At 36.1% G+C, this 14541-nt stretch overlaps 1 protein-coding gene across 13 annotated transcripts in view; it reads left to right on the forward strand.

The window, feature by feature from the left end:
- CTNND2 (catenin delta 2) overlaps positions 1-14541 on the forward strand; it is a 1175163-nt gene that overhangs the window by 675773 nt on the left and 484849 nt on the right. For 6 of the 13 annotated variants that reach the window (XM_016431424.2, XM_056824296.1, XM_056824295.1 and 3 more), the window contains 2 exons: positions 8383-8580; positions 8815-8947. In XM_016431424.2, coding sequence (XP_016286910.1) covers positions 8383-8580; positions 8815-8947 — 331 coding nt within the window. Of the gene's footprint in view, positions 1-7164; positions 7497-8382; positions 8948-14541 lie in introns of those variants that run through there. The other 7 variants (XM_001364153.4, XM_016431422.2, XM_016431423.2 and 4 more) reach the window with 2 other exon arrangements.

Below are 14541 nucleotides of genomic sequence, written 5' to 3' on the forward strand. Positions count from 1 at the left end.
AATGAATAGATGATTGATTGTGTCTCCCACTGTGGCTAGTTCTGGGTTGGGCACAGAGTAAGATTTCAGAAAATACTTTCTGAATTCAATTAATATTTTTCTGATAAGGAAGACTAGGCAGACAAATGGTCCAACTTCATAACAGTTCATTTTTGTGGGAATGTTATTTTTGAAGAGTACAGAGGAAAACCACGAAATTACATAAATTTTATTTGCAATTTTGTACATGATTCACAAGAAAGATTTTCTCCAGAATGCCAATACACAAAGGGCAATTCCCCTTTGATGCAGTTACTAATGTGATACTTGTAAAGAAAGAAGCTTTCTATACCTGCCACTATACAAAAGGCAATTCTTTATTAGTGCAATTTAATGTTTTATATTTATTCTGAAATATGTACTTTGATAGGTTTGTGGGAAATTGTCATTTTCTTATTTATAAAAGTTTTTTTGGTGATTTTTTTCATAAATCTCTTTCCCCCTTCTCATTTTATCCTGTCTACAGCATTGGAAAACATTTCTTTTTTGTCATAACAATAATAAAAATTATTCCTTGTAATTTTCAATATTTCTTATAGGCTCTTCCTTTGAAAGAAAATATTTTGTCTCTTAAGGTTATGCCCAGTCATATTTGCAGAAATAATTCTTTTGTTTGGCAAATGGTTATTAGTATAGTTGCAGCCCACATGTAATCTCAAACTCCCACACTTTTTCTAAATGTACTTGAATCTCCTCTTCCTTTTCCTTTTAAGACTTCGCCATTTTAAACCAATAAACTCTGCCAACCAATGTTAAAGGTTATCTCTTTCAAAAGGACAAATGCCCTCTGAAAGACTAAATTAGTCATGATTCATACTTGTATAGAGTGCTTTGGTCAGCCAAACCTGTTGCTGTTCTAACATGAAAGTGATTTTATTTTCCCCCAAGGAATATGATTCTTTTTTTCATGTAAGAGGGATATAAGCATACTTGAAGTACCTTATTAGGGACCCTTGGTCAGATATAAGGCAAAAGAGAAGCAATATGCTAATGCAGAATAGTGGAGAAGAAGGAACAGATCATGGAAGACAGATGCTCATATGAATTTGGAAGTGTACTAAAGACAAGTGTTGCCCTGCTCTACATTTTTGCCTATTGCCATTAGTCCTAACATTGACAGCTATCTAGCATTTTCTTTCACCTTTGTGCCACTGTCTATTGAATTTAGTTGACCAAATAATAAATTGGTAACATCATTAAGAGGCATGGAGTTAAAGTTTTACATCTTCCTTAAATATCCATAGCCATTAGATGTCTGAAGATTTTTCAAGAGAATTATAAAAAGAAAGGGGAAATCATATTGATTGTCTATCAAAAAGTGTTACTACATATTGAGAAGGAATTCTTAAACTGCCTCGAGTGCTTGGTTTTAAAATTTATTTTGAACAAAGCATTTCAATATCTGTGATTTGATTCATTTGTAATCCTATGCATCTTATTTTGTTCATTCATTTTTTCTTAGAAGGTGGTCCATAGACTTCACCAGACTCCCAAAGAGGTCCATCATTCACATGAGTGCCCATCCATGCACACATACACATGCAAACTGACATTAAGAATCCTTGAGATAGAGGGAGATGAGTGTCTATCTTGGTTCAATTACTTATTTCATAGAAGAGGAAACTGAAATCTTGAGAGTTCAAGTCACTTTTGTCGTACTAAAACTTGTTAATTACATTACCAGGATTAGGACCTGATATTCCTGAGTCTAGTTTGCTTATTATAAAATATTTAAACTTGCCCAACAGCCAGGAGAAAAGGATAGAGAGAAAGTGGCTTAAAGAGAAAAGAGTTGATTGTGTTGCTCATTAGTCTTCATTGTAGAGAATGCCAAAGTTTTCCAGGTCTGACATTTCTAGACTCTCTGCCTAGCATCCTAGGAGTCAGGAGCCTCTCAGGCAATTCCAAGAAAGTTGGCATGTGTTAAAGGATTCCACCAGAGACTGATTATAAATCTCTAATCCATTTAATTATTTTTTGTTTGTTTTACTTAGTGACACTGTTTGTTCATGTTTTGAGGCCAAAATACCTCAGAGATTACCTCATTCTCAAATCCTTTGTTACATGGTGGTAAGCAATTAAAGCTATCACCAATTCTGTTGGGGATTAGATTGAAATACATTTTTGAGATTTATTTAATTTATTTTTATATATGTCTGTTCATAACTTGTTTATACATCACACAGGTTTGCTATCCTCCTTCTATCCCTTTCTAGAGACACATCTTTTATAGTGAAGAATAATAAGTTTGGGAGTGGAGGAAGTTCAGCAAAATAAACCAATATACCTTCCATGTCAAGCCCAACATACAGTATCCCTTAGGTATAGCTGTCCACTCCTCCAAATAAGGACTATGGAATCATAAATCTTGAGCTAGAAGGGACTTCTGAGAACATCTAATTCAGCACCCTCATTTTATATATGAAGTACTCAGGTCCCGAGTTTAACTGACTAGCCCAGGTTCACAGGAGGGGAATTAAGTGTAAAACAACTGGAAAGTTAGGAAGGGAATATACTCATAAAGACTTTTTATAAGCAAAACCTATATAGAAGCCTAGAAGTTGCAGGGTATTAGTCACTGTAATTTATTGAGGGTGGTGTGGCTATAGTGGTGACATAGTAGACACATGTACACTTTAGAAAAATCATTTTTCCTAGTGAGTAAAGGATAGATTGCTGTAAGGAGAGATTTAAAACAGAAACCAGTCAATAATCATTGAATAAGTGTATAAGTGCTAAGTGCTTGGGGGTAGGGGGATGGACACACAAAACAGACAAAAAAAAAAAACAAGGTTGATAGACATTATCCGTTCATGAGTAGCTCATAATCTTATTGGGGAGAAAAAGGGCAAACAAATATTTCTATGGCAAAAGCACGCTATAGTCAAGATAAATAGGAAGCAATTAACAGATGGAAAGTGCTAGAATTGAAAAGAATTAGGAAAGGCTGCTTGTAGTTAGCGAGGTTTCAGCAGGTGGAAATGAAGAGATTGTTGTAATAGCCAGAGAAAATGTTTGGAGGCAAGAGATCCGTCTTCTTCATGAAGCAGCAAGGGAGTCAGTGTGACTGGATCAAAAAGTAGTTGGAAAGGTATAAAATTTAAGATGATGGGAGGGAAGTGTTATGCCCACAGGCTAGGAAAGGCTTTGAACACCAAAAAGGGGATTTTATATTTGATCCAGGATAGGGAGCTAGTGGAGTTTATTGAATATGGGAGTGATAGGGTGAGACTGATACTTTAGGAAAAATCTATCGCAGCTGAATGGAAGGAAGACTGGAGTGAGGAAATACTTGTGACAGGAAGATCAACCAACACACTGTTGCGGTTGTCTAAGAATGATGAGGGTCTGCATTAGTCTATTGGCAGTATGAGAGAAGAGAAGGGAACCTATTCAAAAGATGTTGGAAAACTGACATTGGCAGGTTTGGCAACAGAATGGATATGGGGAATAAAGAGGATTAATGATTACAACAAGGCTGCACCAGAGGGACTGGGAAGAAAGCTTTCTTCTATATTAATAGAGGAGTAGGGAGTTAGGAGTGGGGAAGGTTTGGAGAAAAAGATAGAGTTCAGATTTGGATATGTTGAGTTTAAATTGTCTATTGAACATCCAGTTTAAGAAAGGCAGTTGAGTCTACTCCAGATGTCCAAAAAGCAACTGATAATGTGCTCATTTAGCTCAGGAGATACTGAGGATACAAATATATGGTTCTTGGAATCATCTGTATAGAGATTATAACTGAATACCTGGAAGCTGAGGAAATTACTAAGCAAGATAGTATGAAGGGGAAAATGGAGAGGGTCTAGGACAGAGCACTGGGAAGACTCATAGTAGTACACTGGTAAATGTTTAGCAATCTGTTCTTAAAAAAAAAAAGAAATAAAACCACATATTCCAGTTTAATCTGTACTATAATCATTTCCTCCATGTCTTTGATAAAGCTTAAAAAATTAACAGAGCAATAAATCAAGTCCTTGCAAGCTCTGGGCTTTTTATCAGGGTCCACATTGCTGAAGTTAACAAAGATAGGGCCAAGCAAGCAACTTCACAGAAGTTCCAGTTAATGATCATTCAAGTTACACTTTTATAGAGATATTTCAGTCAAGTCATTGTGTTATTACATCATCTCAGGAGGTGTTTCTTTCCCAAAGAATATTGTTTATGAAAATTAACTACCAGTAGCGTAAAACATTCCAAAAGGCCTCCAAACTTAAGCATCCCTTTTGGACCTTCAGGAGTCTAAACATTTCTATAGGTTATGAGTTCATTCCCAGACAGCCACCTGCTGCTTACATCAAACAAGGCTTTAGCTTACCCTTGCTTATAGACCTTTAGCAGAAGCCAGACGCAACTCTGTGAGAACCATTTGTGACTCCTTTCTCCCTGGGTCACTTTGACCCTGACAAGTCCAAATTTGTAGCATTAGCCAATTTTCAAGGTATAAAATGCTCACACTGAAAATTTAACAATCTTCTCTCCCGATCTGGTTAGAGCTTTCTCTAATCCAACCCTTTCAGAAGACCCATAATTACTAGATATGGCATGGATAAAGTACCACTAAAGAAGTCTTACCAGAGAAGTCAAACAGATAGGATAAAAACGAGGAAAGAAGTATGTCTTGAAGCATTCACAGGAGAGTGTCTAAGAGGAGGTGATCCAAAAGGTCAAATGCTACATTAAGTTCCAGGAAGATAGGGACTATTCAATTTTTATTTTTGTACCCCAAAACAAAATAGTGGGTATTTCAAAAATGCTTTTTTTTCTCTCTTCAATCAACATTTATTAAAAGCCTACACTGTGCCAGGCTTTTTGTTAAGCATTAGGGATATAAGAAGAGGCAAAAGAAAGTCTCTACCCTCAAGGAGTTTACAAGCTAGTGGGGACATAAATGCATGAGATGGATCAGTTCTCTAAGGTCCCTTCAATCCTAGATACTCTGATCCTATGAAAATACAAGGAGAGTTTGTCCCATTTGGCAAGAGCATGAAGTATATGTAGAAAGATGAAAGGAATTGCATGTTCTCTGCCCTCTCTCTCTCTCTCTCTCTCTCTCTCTCTCTCTCTCTCTCTCTCTCTCTCTCTCTCTATATATATATATATATATATATATATATATATATATATATATATATATATATCCTTCATTGCTCTTCCTCCCTCCTCAGATAACACAAGCAAAGAAAAGCCTTGAAGGGGAAAAAAAAACCCATCAATTATAAAAGGGTAACATGAATGGGTGGAGAAGCCAAGTAAAAAGGAAAACTATTCCCTATCCAGTTTTAAGATAGTTAAAAGAGCAGAGTACTGGGAGTCAGAGACATGAACTCTGATTTTCTCTTTACTACTTAGTACCCATAGGGCCCTAAGAAGTAATTTAATCTCTAGATTCAGCTTCCTCATACTGTTAAGTGGGGGTCTAAAATAAAATAATCCCTTCATCCTCTAATCCTGTGAATGAGGTGATAGAGAGTATATCATTTTCACTAAACCTGGTGTTCTTTCCCTTCTGCTTCTTTTCTGAGCGACTACCCACTATGACATAAATATCAATGAATATATTGTGATTTTTTTCTTTTTTCAGCAACAAAGTATAGATGGTTTATTTCTCAAAAATTTGTATAATAAGACTGACTTTAATTAAAAACAAATTATAAAATACTGAGCTTTGTCATCCTGAGCATGGAAACATAGCAATCTCTTGACTGTGGCTTAATAAATTTGATAGTGCAATAAAGTAAAAACTTACTATGTTTTCCATTTTATTTAATCTGCAGTGGGAGTATTGTAGGTAGCCAAATAGGATACTTCACGTTGCAATATGCTTCATCAGATTTTAGGCTGTGAGTTTCAGAATGCTATTAAAAGCACAGAACAGATTTTGAAAACTTTTTTGACTGCCCAAAGTTTCATTCACCTACCTTTCTTCATGGAAATTCCTCCTTTACCCACCCTTGCTGCAATCCCTTCCTTCACCTTCATCAGATTCTGCCATCAACTGGATACAAGTTAATCTCTTCAATGAAGATGGATTTCAGAAGAGCTGTGTTTGGTGTTCTTCAGACACCAGGGAAGCAGGCACCTCCAGCTATATCTCTGTTGTATCCTACTTGGGCTCTTGTGGATGTGAAAGACCAATGCTGATGTAAATAGAAATGCATAGAAAGGAGGTCATTTCTGCCCTGCTCCTAGTGTGACCCTGAATTTCCATTGAAAACTTTGTAAACTCTAGCACATTAGAGCTCCAAATGGATATGACCTGGGAAGCTATACTTCATATAAACTCTTAGCATCAGAGATTTAGAATTGAAACCTGAGAGGTCATCTAATCTGACCCCTTTATACATTAGGAAACTGAAGTCCTGATAAGGTGGTTTACCCAGGTTTACACCAGGAGCTAGGAAATGAGCCAAGGTCCTTTGCTCCCCAGTGACATCCTCTTTCCACTGTAACTAGGCTAGAAAATTGAATAGGGGAAAAATCTGCCTCTGGGTAACTCCCCAAAATAATTCTGTGTGAAAATAGGACATCTCTCTTAAATTGAAGATGAGCACCCTGAGGCTGGAATCCACTTGAACCAAAATGGTTTCCAAGCAATCCAAACCACATATTTGGACAGGAGTTCTAGAAATGTGTCTTTTACCTGATGAGCATATTTTAAAATAATTTTTCTACATGAAGGATTTGTTTGTTTGTGTGTTTTTTGACTGGGGAGGAACAGAGAGTTCAGTGTTTTTGGAGCTTGCCTTCAATGAAGTACTCAGTTCTGTCACAGTCTCCAAGGTGTTGCTAATTGGAGGATCTTAACATTATCAGTTTAACAATAAGATCATCCCTTAAACCCAAGATATCTAATAAAAAACTGGAATATTGTCTCAGAGAATGGGTATTATATTATTCAAAAAGGGTTCATTAGCATAATTTAAACTTTTAAAAGGAAGCATCTGCTGAGGATTGTATATTTCTCTCCCTTTCTCCTTCTCTTCCTTTCCTGTCTTTCCTATTCCATACTCTCTCTCTCTCTCTCTCTCTCTCTCTCTCTCTCTCTCCACAATTTCCAGTTCTCCTTCACTCTCTCATTTCAGCTCCAGCTCCCTTGCTTTCTCCCCACACAACCTCTTCTCTGCTTAGTCTCCTTAGAACAACTTTTGCGTCTTCACAGAATGCTAGAAGATCTAAGACCTCCAGCACAGAAGTGGTTGACAATGCACAGTTTTCATTCGAATGCAAATTTACCCCTGGACTAGATTCAAGGAAAGTGCTTCCTCTTCCAATGCTTCTCTCCAGCTCCACCCCGCCCTTGTTTTCTTTTGTGCCGGTGTAAATAAATAAGAGGCCACTGGCTTTCAATCTGAAGACCCAGCTGCAGGGGGCTCTTAAAAGAGAGCTAGTGAGAGTGAGAGAAAGATCCTCTCATGCAGAAGCTCATAAAAAAATGAGGAGCGGAGTTTTCAAATGTAAGGAAGATTGATTTTTCGCCCTGTCTTTTCATGTCACAATTGTTCTGATTCCTGCTGCATTAAATGTATATATGCATATATGTATATATATATATATATATTTTAAATATGAGAAGACAAAATAGAATGCCTTTGTTCTGACTTTATCTTTAGACACAATTTTCAGCTTTACTTGTCCAAAAGGAAGAATCCTCGATGAGTAAAACAGCCGAATAAATTCTGAGAAGTATGGTTACTCTTGGGGTGCTCTTCAGATAAGTATGCAACGTGGTTGGTTTAGAGGGTAGAAAGTTTGCAAAGGAAAATACCCTTAAAGGAAGATTTAATGCTTGAGTTTCTTGGTAAGACTAACTATTGAATGAAGAGACTTTAAAAGGCGTATGTTGGTCTGCAGAAATCTACCGATTATGACATGCAAATACTTTCACTCCAGGGGGTCAGAAATTTATCATAGTTGCGTAATCAAGTACACACGCATATGTAATTTGTGAAGCGTTTGTTTTTTGGGGTTTTTTTTTGTACTACATTTATGAACTACTTTACAGTCTCCTAAATTTTTTACTACATCAGCAGATTAAGTTGTTTGCCTTTTAATTCGATGCACAATTAATTTGCTTTGAAACTACTGGATGTTCCAAGTCTTTTGTGCATTTTTATTTCAGCTTTAATAGCTTAAAATTGCTTTAAAACTTTTGGGCCACCGATATTTTGGTCGGAAGTTTTCCTGATCTGGTGAAAGTGATTTTTCTGCGTCAAAGGGGTTAAACATATACGGAAGCTTTTTTTTTCTTTCTTTTCTTTTTTCTTTTTTCTTTTTTTTTGCTTTTCACCTTCCTCAAGTTGTGTTTTCTTTCCTCCCCTCCCTCTCTCTTCTTGACTACAGGGCGCAACTAGCCGAGCAGCCCATTTAGCTGGATCTGAACCCTCTCAATCACATGCTGCCTCTCAGTCAAGAGAGTCCTTTGTGCCGAGCCATGGGAGCGCGTTCCATTTGCCTGACTCCCAGCATTCTTCAGCCCTTTATTATTCCAGCTCCACTCTGCCAGCCCAGAGAGTGAGCTCTCCCTTGTCCATGCAGCAGGTAGGCTCTCCCACAAAGCTCCAGCGGGTGGGGTCAGCCTCAGAGAGCACTGGATACAGCACCACACAGCGGGTCTCCTCTCCTAAGCAGTCTCCAAGCCGGCTAGCCAAGTCATATAGCACCAGCTCACCCATCAATATTGTTGTGTCTTCAGCTGGACTTTCTCCTTCCCCAATACGTGTGACCTCTCCACCAACCATCCAGTCTAATATTTCATCCTCTCCTATTCATCAGCTAAGCTCAACCATTGGCACTTACGCTACCCTATCTCCTACAAAACGTCTAGTCCACACGTCAGACCAGTACAACAAGCATTCACAGGAACTGTATGCCACTGCTACCCTTCAGAGACCTGGCAGTCTGGCAGGTAAACCAATTTAACTTCTAATCTTCATGCTTTACTGATGTTTTCTAAAAGACAGACGTGTTTGGTCTAGAATGTTGGTCACCTGTGTAACTTGAGAATTTGTATGAGCAGTGAGGAGGAGCAGATGCTCTTCAACAAAGTTGCGCAGTTAGTGTCTCTGGCAAATAGGAAGAGTGCTATTTTCTCTGCCAAAACAACATAATTCCTAGACTTTTGAAATGAAATTTCATTTTGTTCCAATTTTACATTAAAAGAATAAGATAGGCACTTTAGGTAAATTTGGTAAAGATGCAGGTAACTGAATTTTTGTGTACAAAAGGAAGAAAAACCTACAATAAAATTTGCCTTGTTATTCATATATTGTTTTTAAATTGGTTCAATCTCCCTAAAAATTTGAAGTACTGTCAATAATTCACATTGGATATTTTAGCCTACAGAGGAAAAGTTACTAGTAATGATCACAAAAGTTTAATGTACTGAGATGTAAAATGCATGCTCTAAATATATATTGACTAAATCTATATATGTCTCTAAATCTATACTGACATTCTAAAGAAAGAAATGTGATTGGTGCTGATCTCTGCTGAATTGGCCCTCCATAGTCTTTACAGCTTGTTAGAGACCAGCCTGACATTGGTGATTCATTTTTGCAAGCACTGCTTGATGTGCTTAGATTAGATAATGTGGTTGAAAGACTAAGGTTTTGCCTTTTGAAACACTTGAAAACTAACCCAGTTATGTAGGATTTTTTTCTTCTGTAAAAAATATGGGGGATTCTTCCTTTTTAATAAAGGGTTGGTTAGTTTGTCTCACTGGTGCCAATCCCTACATGTCTTACAAAAAACCATTCTAGAATTTCATCACTATAAGAACAGATGTTTCATTCATAAGTTTCCTTTCTGAATAGAAATAGATGAATCTGAAGTAAAATAAGAAAAAAAAAAGATTTGTTCCACAAATGAGACAGGTATCCAGGTACCTTTTTTTTCCTTTGTGTAACAATTATTAATATGCCCTACCTTAGCATAAATAAGGATGTTTGGGATTTTTATCTGAGAATTAAAATCATTTCATTGAAGTGAAAATATTTCCTCATGTTTTGTTATTTTTCCAAATGAGAAAAGGATAGGGCATTTTCACGCAATATGAATCTCAGATTTTTGGAGGTGAGTGACCCTTAAAGAATTAATCTACTGGCCTAGAGAAATAAAGAGAATCTGCAAGGTCATATTGCAAAACCAAAACTAGAATCCAAGTCTCTTCACTCTCAGGCCTCAGTTCTTGCCAATCAGAGATGTAAATATTCTCAAACATTCTCCATATCTATAAGTGGTTGTTTATAGAGCAAACTGTGAAATACACAAGAGGAACCCTATCTTTTTCATCTCTTTCTTTAATTTTTAGATATTTCTTAATGCATTTTTCTGCATGAGCCACTTTTCAGTAACTATCCACAATCCTATAAAGTAAACTAACTGAAAAAAGCAGTCTACAGGTTTTTAACAGATAGGAAGGATACCCTTTAACTTTGACAGTTGGTAATAATATTGACTATCCAATTTTACCAGAGTTGCATTGTTTCTCTGTACTGACTTGATATGATTGATGGAAGTCATTTTGTATTTCTTAAAATGGTTTTTTTCCTCTGCATCATTTGCAATAAGTCTGCCTAGTTCTTTCAGAATTCTTTTTACTTTTCAGTATTTATGACTCAGTAATATTCTATCATATTCATATGCCATAAAAGTGACCATTTGCCAATCTCAACCCTTCTCAACTTTTTTTTTTTGCTTCTCAACTTTTAAAGTATATTTATTTCCTCATGAATGGTGGTACTTTGTCAAACCACTGTAGGTGTGGTTTAATTTTTCCCAGAGATTTTTTTAAAAGTCTATGTCATTTTGGGTTTTTTGTCATGTTGAGACTTGACAAAGAAGAGAAGGCAGAACTGGGATGGAGGCAGGACAAATGGTTTGATTAAACATTAAAGGGGACGGGCAAGTACCATATGTCAGACAAGCAAAAAGGTCAGTGCAGAAAGATCAAGCCGGGCTCTTAGGAGCTAGTAATTACTGAAAGTTCAGACATACAAAGCGTTAAGTCCAACAAATGGGTTGAAGTAAGAATAGTGAATTTAGACTAAAAGACAGAGGAAGCAAATAAAGGGAGGGGAGGTGGGGATGAAGGGCAGGCACCCAGGCTGAGGTTTTAGATAGGAATCTATGCTGAAGAAGTCAGGGTCCACGTGGTATGGTATCAACAAGAAAAGAGCTTAATACTGGAAAGAAAAACGCCTCATTTTTGAAGCACAGATATCGTAGATTCTTCCAGCTCAGTCTTCAAATAATATCCCTGATCAATCAATCAATATGTATTCAGGGGCTGCTGTAGGTCAGCTACTTTGCTGGTGACAGACATATAACAGTGAGATATTTTCTGCCTTCAATGAGCTTATAACCTCTTAGGTCAATGCCACATGTATTGGGGCCAGGTCACCAGCAATGGGGGTCTTTGTTCTAGGCAGTTTTAGGAACTATGACTTTTTCCAGTTGCAATGATATCAATTTGATTATTTCCCCCAGAATATTGAATAAGAGATACAAAGTGTGGGAGTAGTTGGCATCCAGGGAGGATGTAATTTAAATTAGAAAGGTAAAATATAAAATACCTGTGCAAGCTTAAATCTTAATAGCCCAGTAAAGACTGACTCACCCTGGAATTAGTCCCAGATATGAGGGGATTATGTCTATATGTATATTTTGGCGGGATACTATCTTTTCAATTATGTGGAAATTTATTTCTTTAGTAAATTGCCAAAGTCCTGAAGAGTTTCTGTAGCTTGCCCAGCATCCTATACTCAGTATGTGACAGAGTCAAGATCTGAACAGAGGTTTTGGTTCAGATCCTGGGTTCGACTTCCTAGGGATGTGGTCCCAAGTTCTTAACCCCCTTTACCTACTCCATGCTGCTCTCCTACCTTAGAATCAATACACAGCATTGATTCTAAGACAGAAGGTAAGGGTTAAAAAAAACAACAACCTGCCTTAAGTTGTAGTCTCTCCAGGTTATCTGTCAAAATGCTTAATACATGTTTTTTAATTGAAATTTTAGCTCCATAAAAATTTCTGTATTTGCTGACCCACTAGGTTTTCTATCAAGGTGATAGTTAACCCCCCAAATCTTGAGAATAATTATATTGAATGGAATAATGTTATAGAGGTGTAAAACACATGTCCCATAGACCGCAGGCCATGAAAACATTCCCAAGGACAGTAGAACAAGTTTAAAATATAATTGGAAAATATTTTTTTTAAAAATACAGTAAAATATAGATAATACTATTCTATGGTTTTGTAAGTTAAAATACAGAGATCTGTCTTTATGGTTTAGTGGCTCCTTCCTTCTTATTGAGTTTAATATAGTTGGTTAAGGGTTTCTTTCTTCTTTAAAACCCTTCTGGTATGCTACATGTGTTATCTATCTCTTTCCAGCAGTCAGAAATTTGTTAATAGGACTTGGTTATAATGATGTCTTTGAATTAATTATTACCTTAGTACACTCAACTAAACACAGAAAACCTTAAAATTCAAAATAGTTTTCAAAGATCTTTCCAGATCCTGATACAGATCTCAGAATATTAAATACTAGGGAAGTATTACTTAGAAAATAGTCTCAGATAATTTGGATTCTTCAGTTACAGCCAATTTTCTCTCAGGATTTCCACTGTCATCTGAGAAAAGTGAGGGGATTAGTACCGCAAGTGGTTAATTTTGGGATTGAGTGAACTGCACTGACTCCACCTTGTGACCCAGATCTGGAACTTTCTATTCAAGTGTGGGTCTAGCCCAAATTCTGGCTTGTGAGAAAAGTTTATTCAGTTGTGGAAATTGGGAGAAAATCTTATTGCATTGTTTGCACCTACTCCTGTGTGGCTGGGATGCTGTGCTACCTTTGTCTACTGTTTACAGACCCTTAACCATGGTCCTAGCTTATGCTGATTAGAAACCTGGTCAGATGCAAAGATTGTTGCAAAACTTTTTCTCACAATTTTATATCTCAAGCAACTAACTTGTCTTTTTTTTTTAACTGGTATCATTTTAATCATCAATTAATTATTGTTTCTATGTTCCTTTGATTGTTTACAGATACTTGAATGGAATAGGTCATACTTCTTTTTCTCATTTCAGGGAATTATACCTATTCACTCCCTCTCTCCCATCTTGGAGTCCCTAATCTTTCCTCCTATCAGAAACCAGATTACCTAATGTTGAATCCTTGTTAATTGTTGTCTTTTAATTAATTGGTCTTATTTGACTGATTGTTTTTAATGTATGAAGATCTTTATTCAGAGGCCAGTGCCAAAGCTAAGGAAGGGAGACTGATCCCAATTTGTTAAGTAGTCAGTATACATTACTTAATAAATCAATATTCTCAGAAGCTAAACCTTTGTTTCTTTCGTCATTTCATTTTTCACCCCTCACCCACATTAGAACTCACTATAAGTAATGATCATTTATACTTTCCATCTTAGGTGTTCACTAACAGCCATTCTCTAGACTATTTTTTCTCTTATCCAATTCCCACTTTCTCTTTTTTATTTAACCATTACGTTCCATCTTAAAATCAATAGGGTATATTGGTTTCATGACAGAATAGCAGTAAGAGTTAGGCAATGGAAGTTAAGTAACTTGCCCGGGATCATACAGCTGGGATCTGGCTGTCAATCCACTGAATCATCTAACTACCCCCAAATCCCTACTTTCAGTTATGAAAATCTTTTTTACCTTGTCTCATCAATAAGCCTTTTTTAGGAAATCCTTTGTCATTAAGAATTTTTTCTTATATTGGCTGATTCTCTCTATGCTTTCATGACTAGACTGAATAAGCAAACAATGTAGAAAACAACTATTTGGCCTGAACTGAACTAATACATACCTGTTAAATAAAGATCAGAAGCATTTTGAAGTCTTAAGAAGTTGCAAAGCATTTTGATATAATTTTGAGGCTTTAAGAAGAGAATATCTTTTCAGTTCTCTGAACCATGCTTCTATGTCCTATCCCTGTTCACCAATAGGTATCATAGATTATTACATATTTATTCTCATGGAATATTAAGTTTTCAACCCCTATGTTTATTTATTTTCTGTTTTAGGCTGTTATGAAACTTGTCTCTTATGAGAGCTATATTTGAAACACATTTCTGTTTAAAGAAATTAGAAGGACACACTGGGTCTCTAAATTTGCTCCTTAATCAGCTAATCACTGTAGATTTCAAAATATTTATACTATATTTGTTCCAGCATATTTTAAATATTACATATCTTTTGTAAAGTTTATTTCTAGATATTTAAAAACACTCCTTCGAAAAGTATGAAGATATGCATACCAGTTTTATATTGTTATAATTATATATTGTTAATTTTTCCATGATTCTAAAAAGATATTAAAATGTGTTTATATGGCTATTGGAAAGGAGTTATTCATTTTTCTAAAGAAATTGCCATTTTCTTTAATTTAAACATAACATTTGCCTTTCTTTTAATGAAAGATATGCAATAAAATTTTGTGATTATCATAGTTGATTGTTATAGAAA

This window comes from Monodelphis domestica, chromosome 3 (assembly GCF_027887165.1).
Source record: "Monodelphis domestica isolate mMonDom1 chromosome 3, mMonDom1.pri, whole genome shotgun sequence".
Lineage (NCBI taxonomy): Eukaryota > Metazoa > Chordata > Mammalia > Didelphimorphia > Didelphidae > Monodelphis > Monodelphis domestica.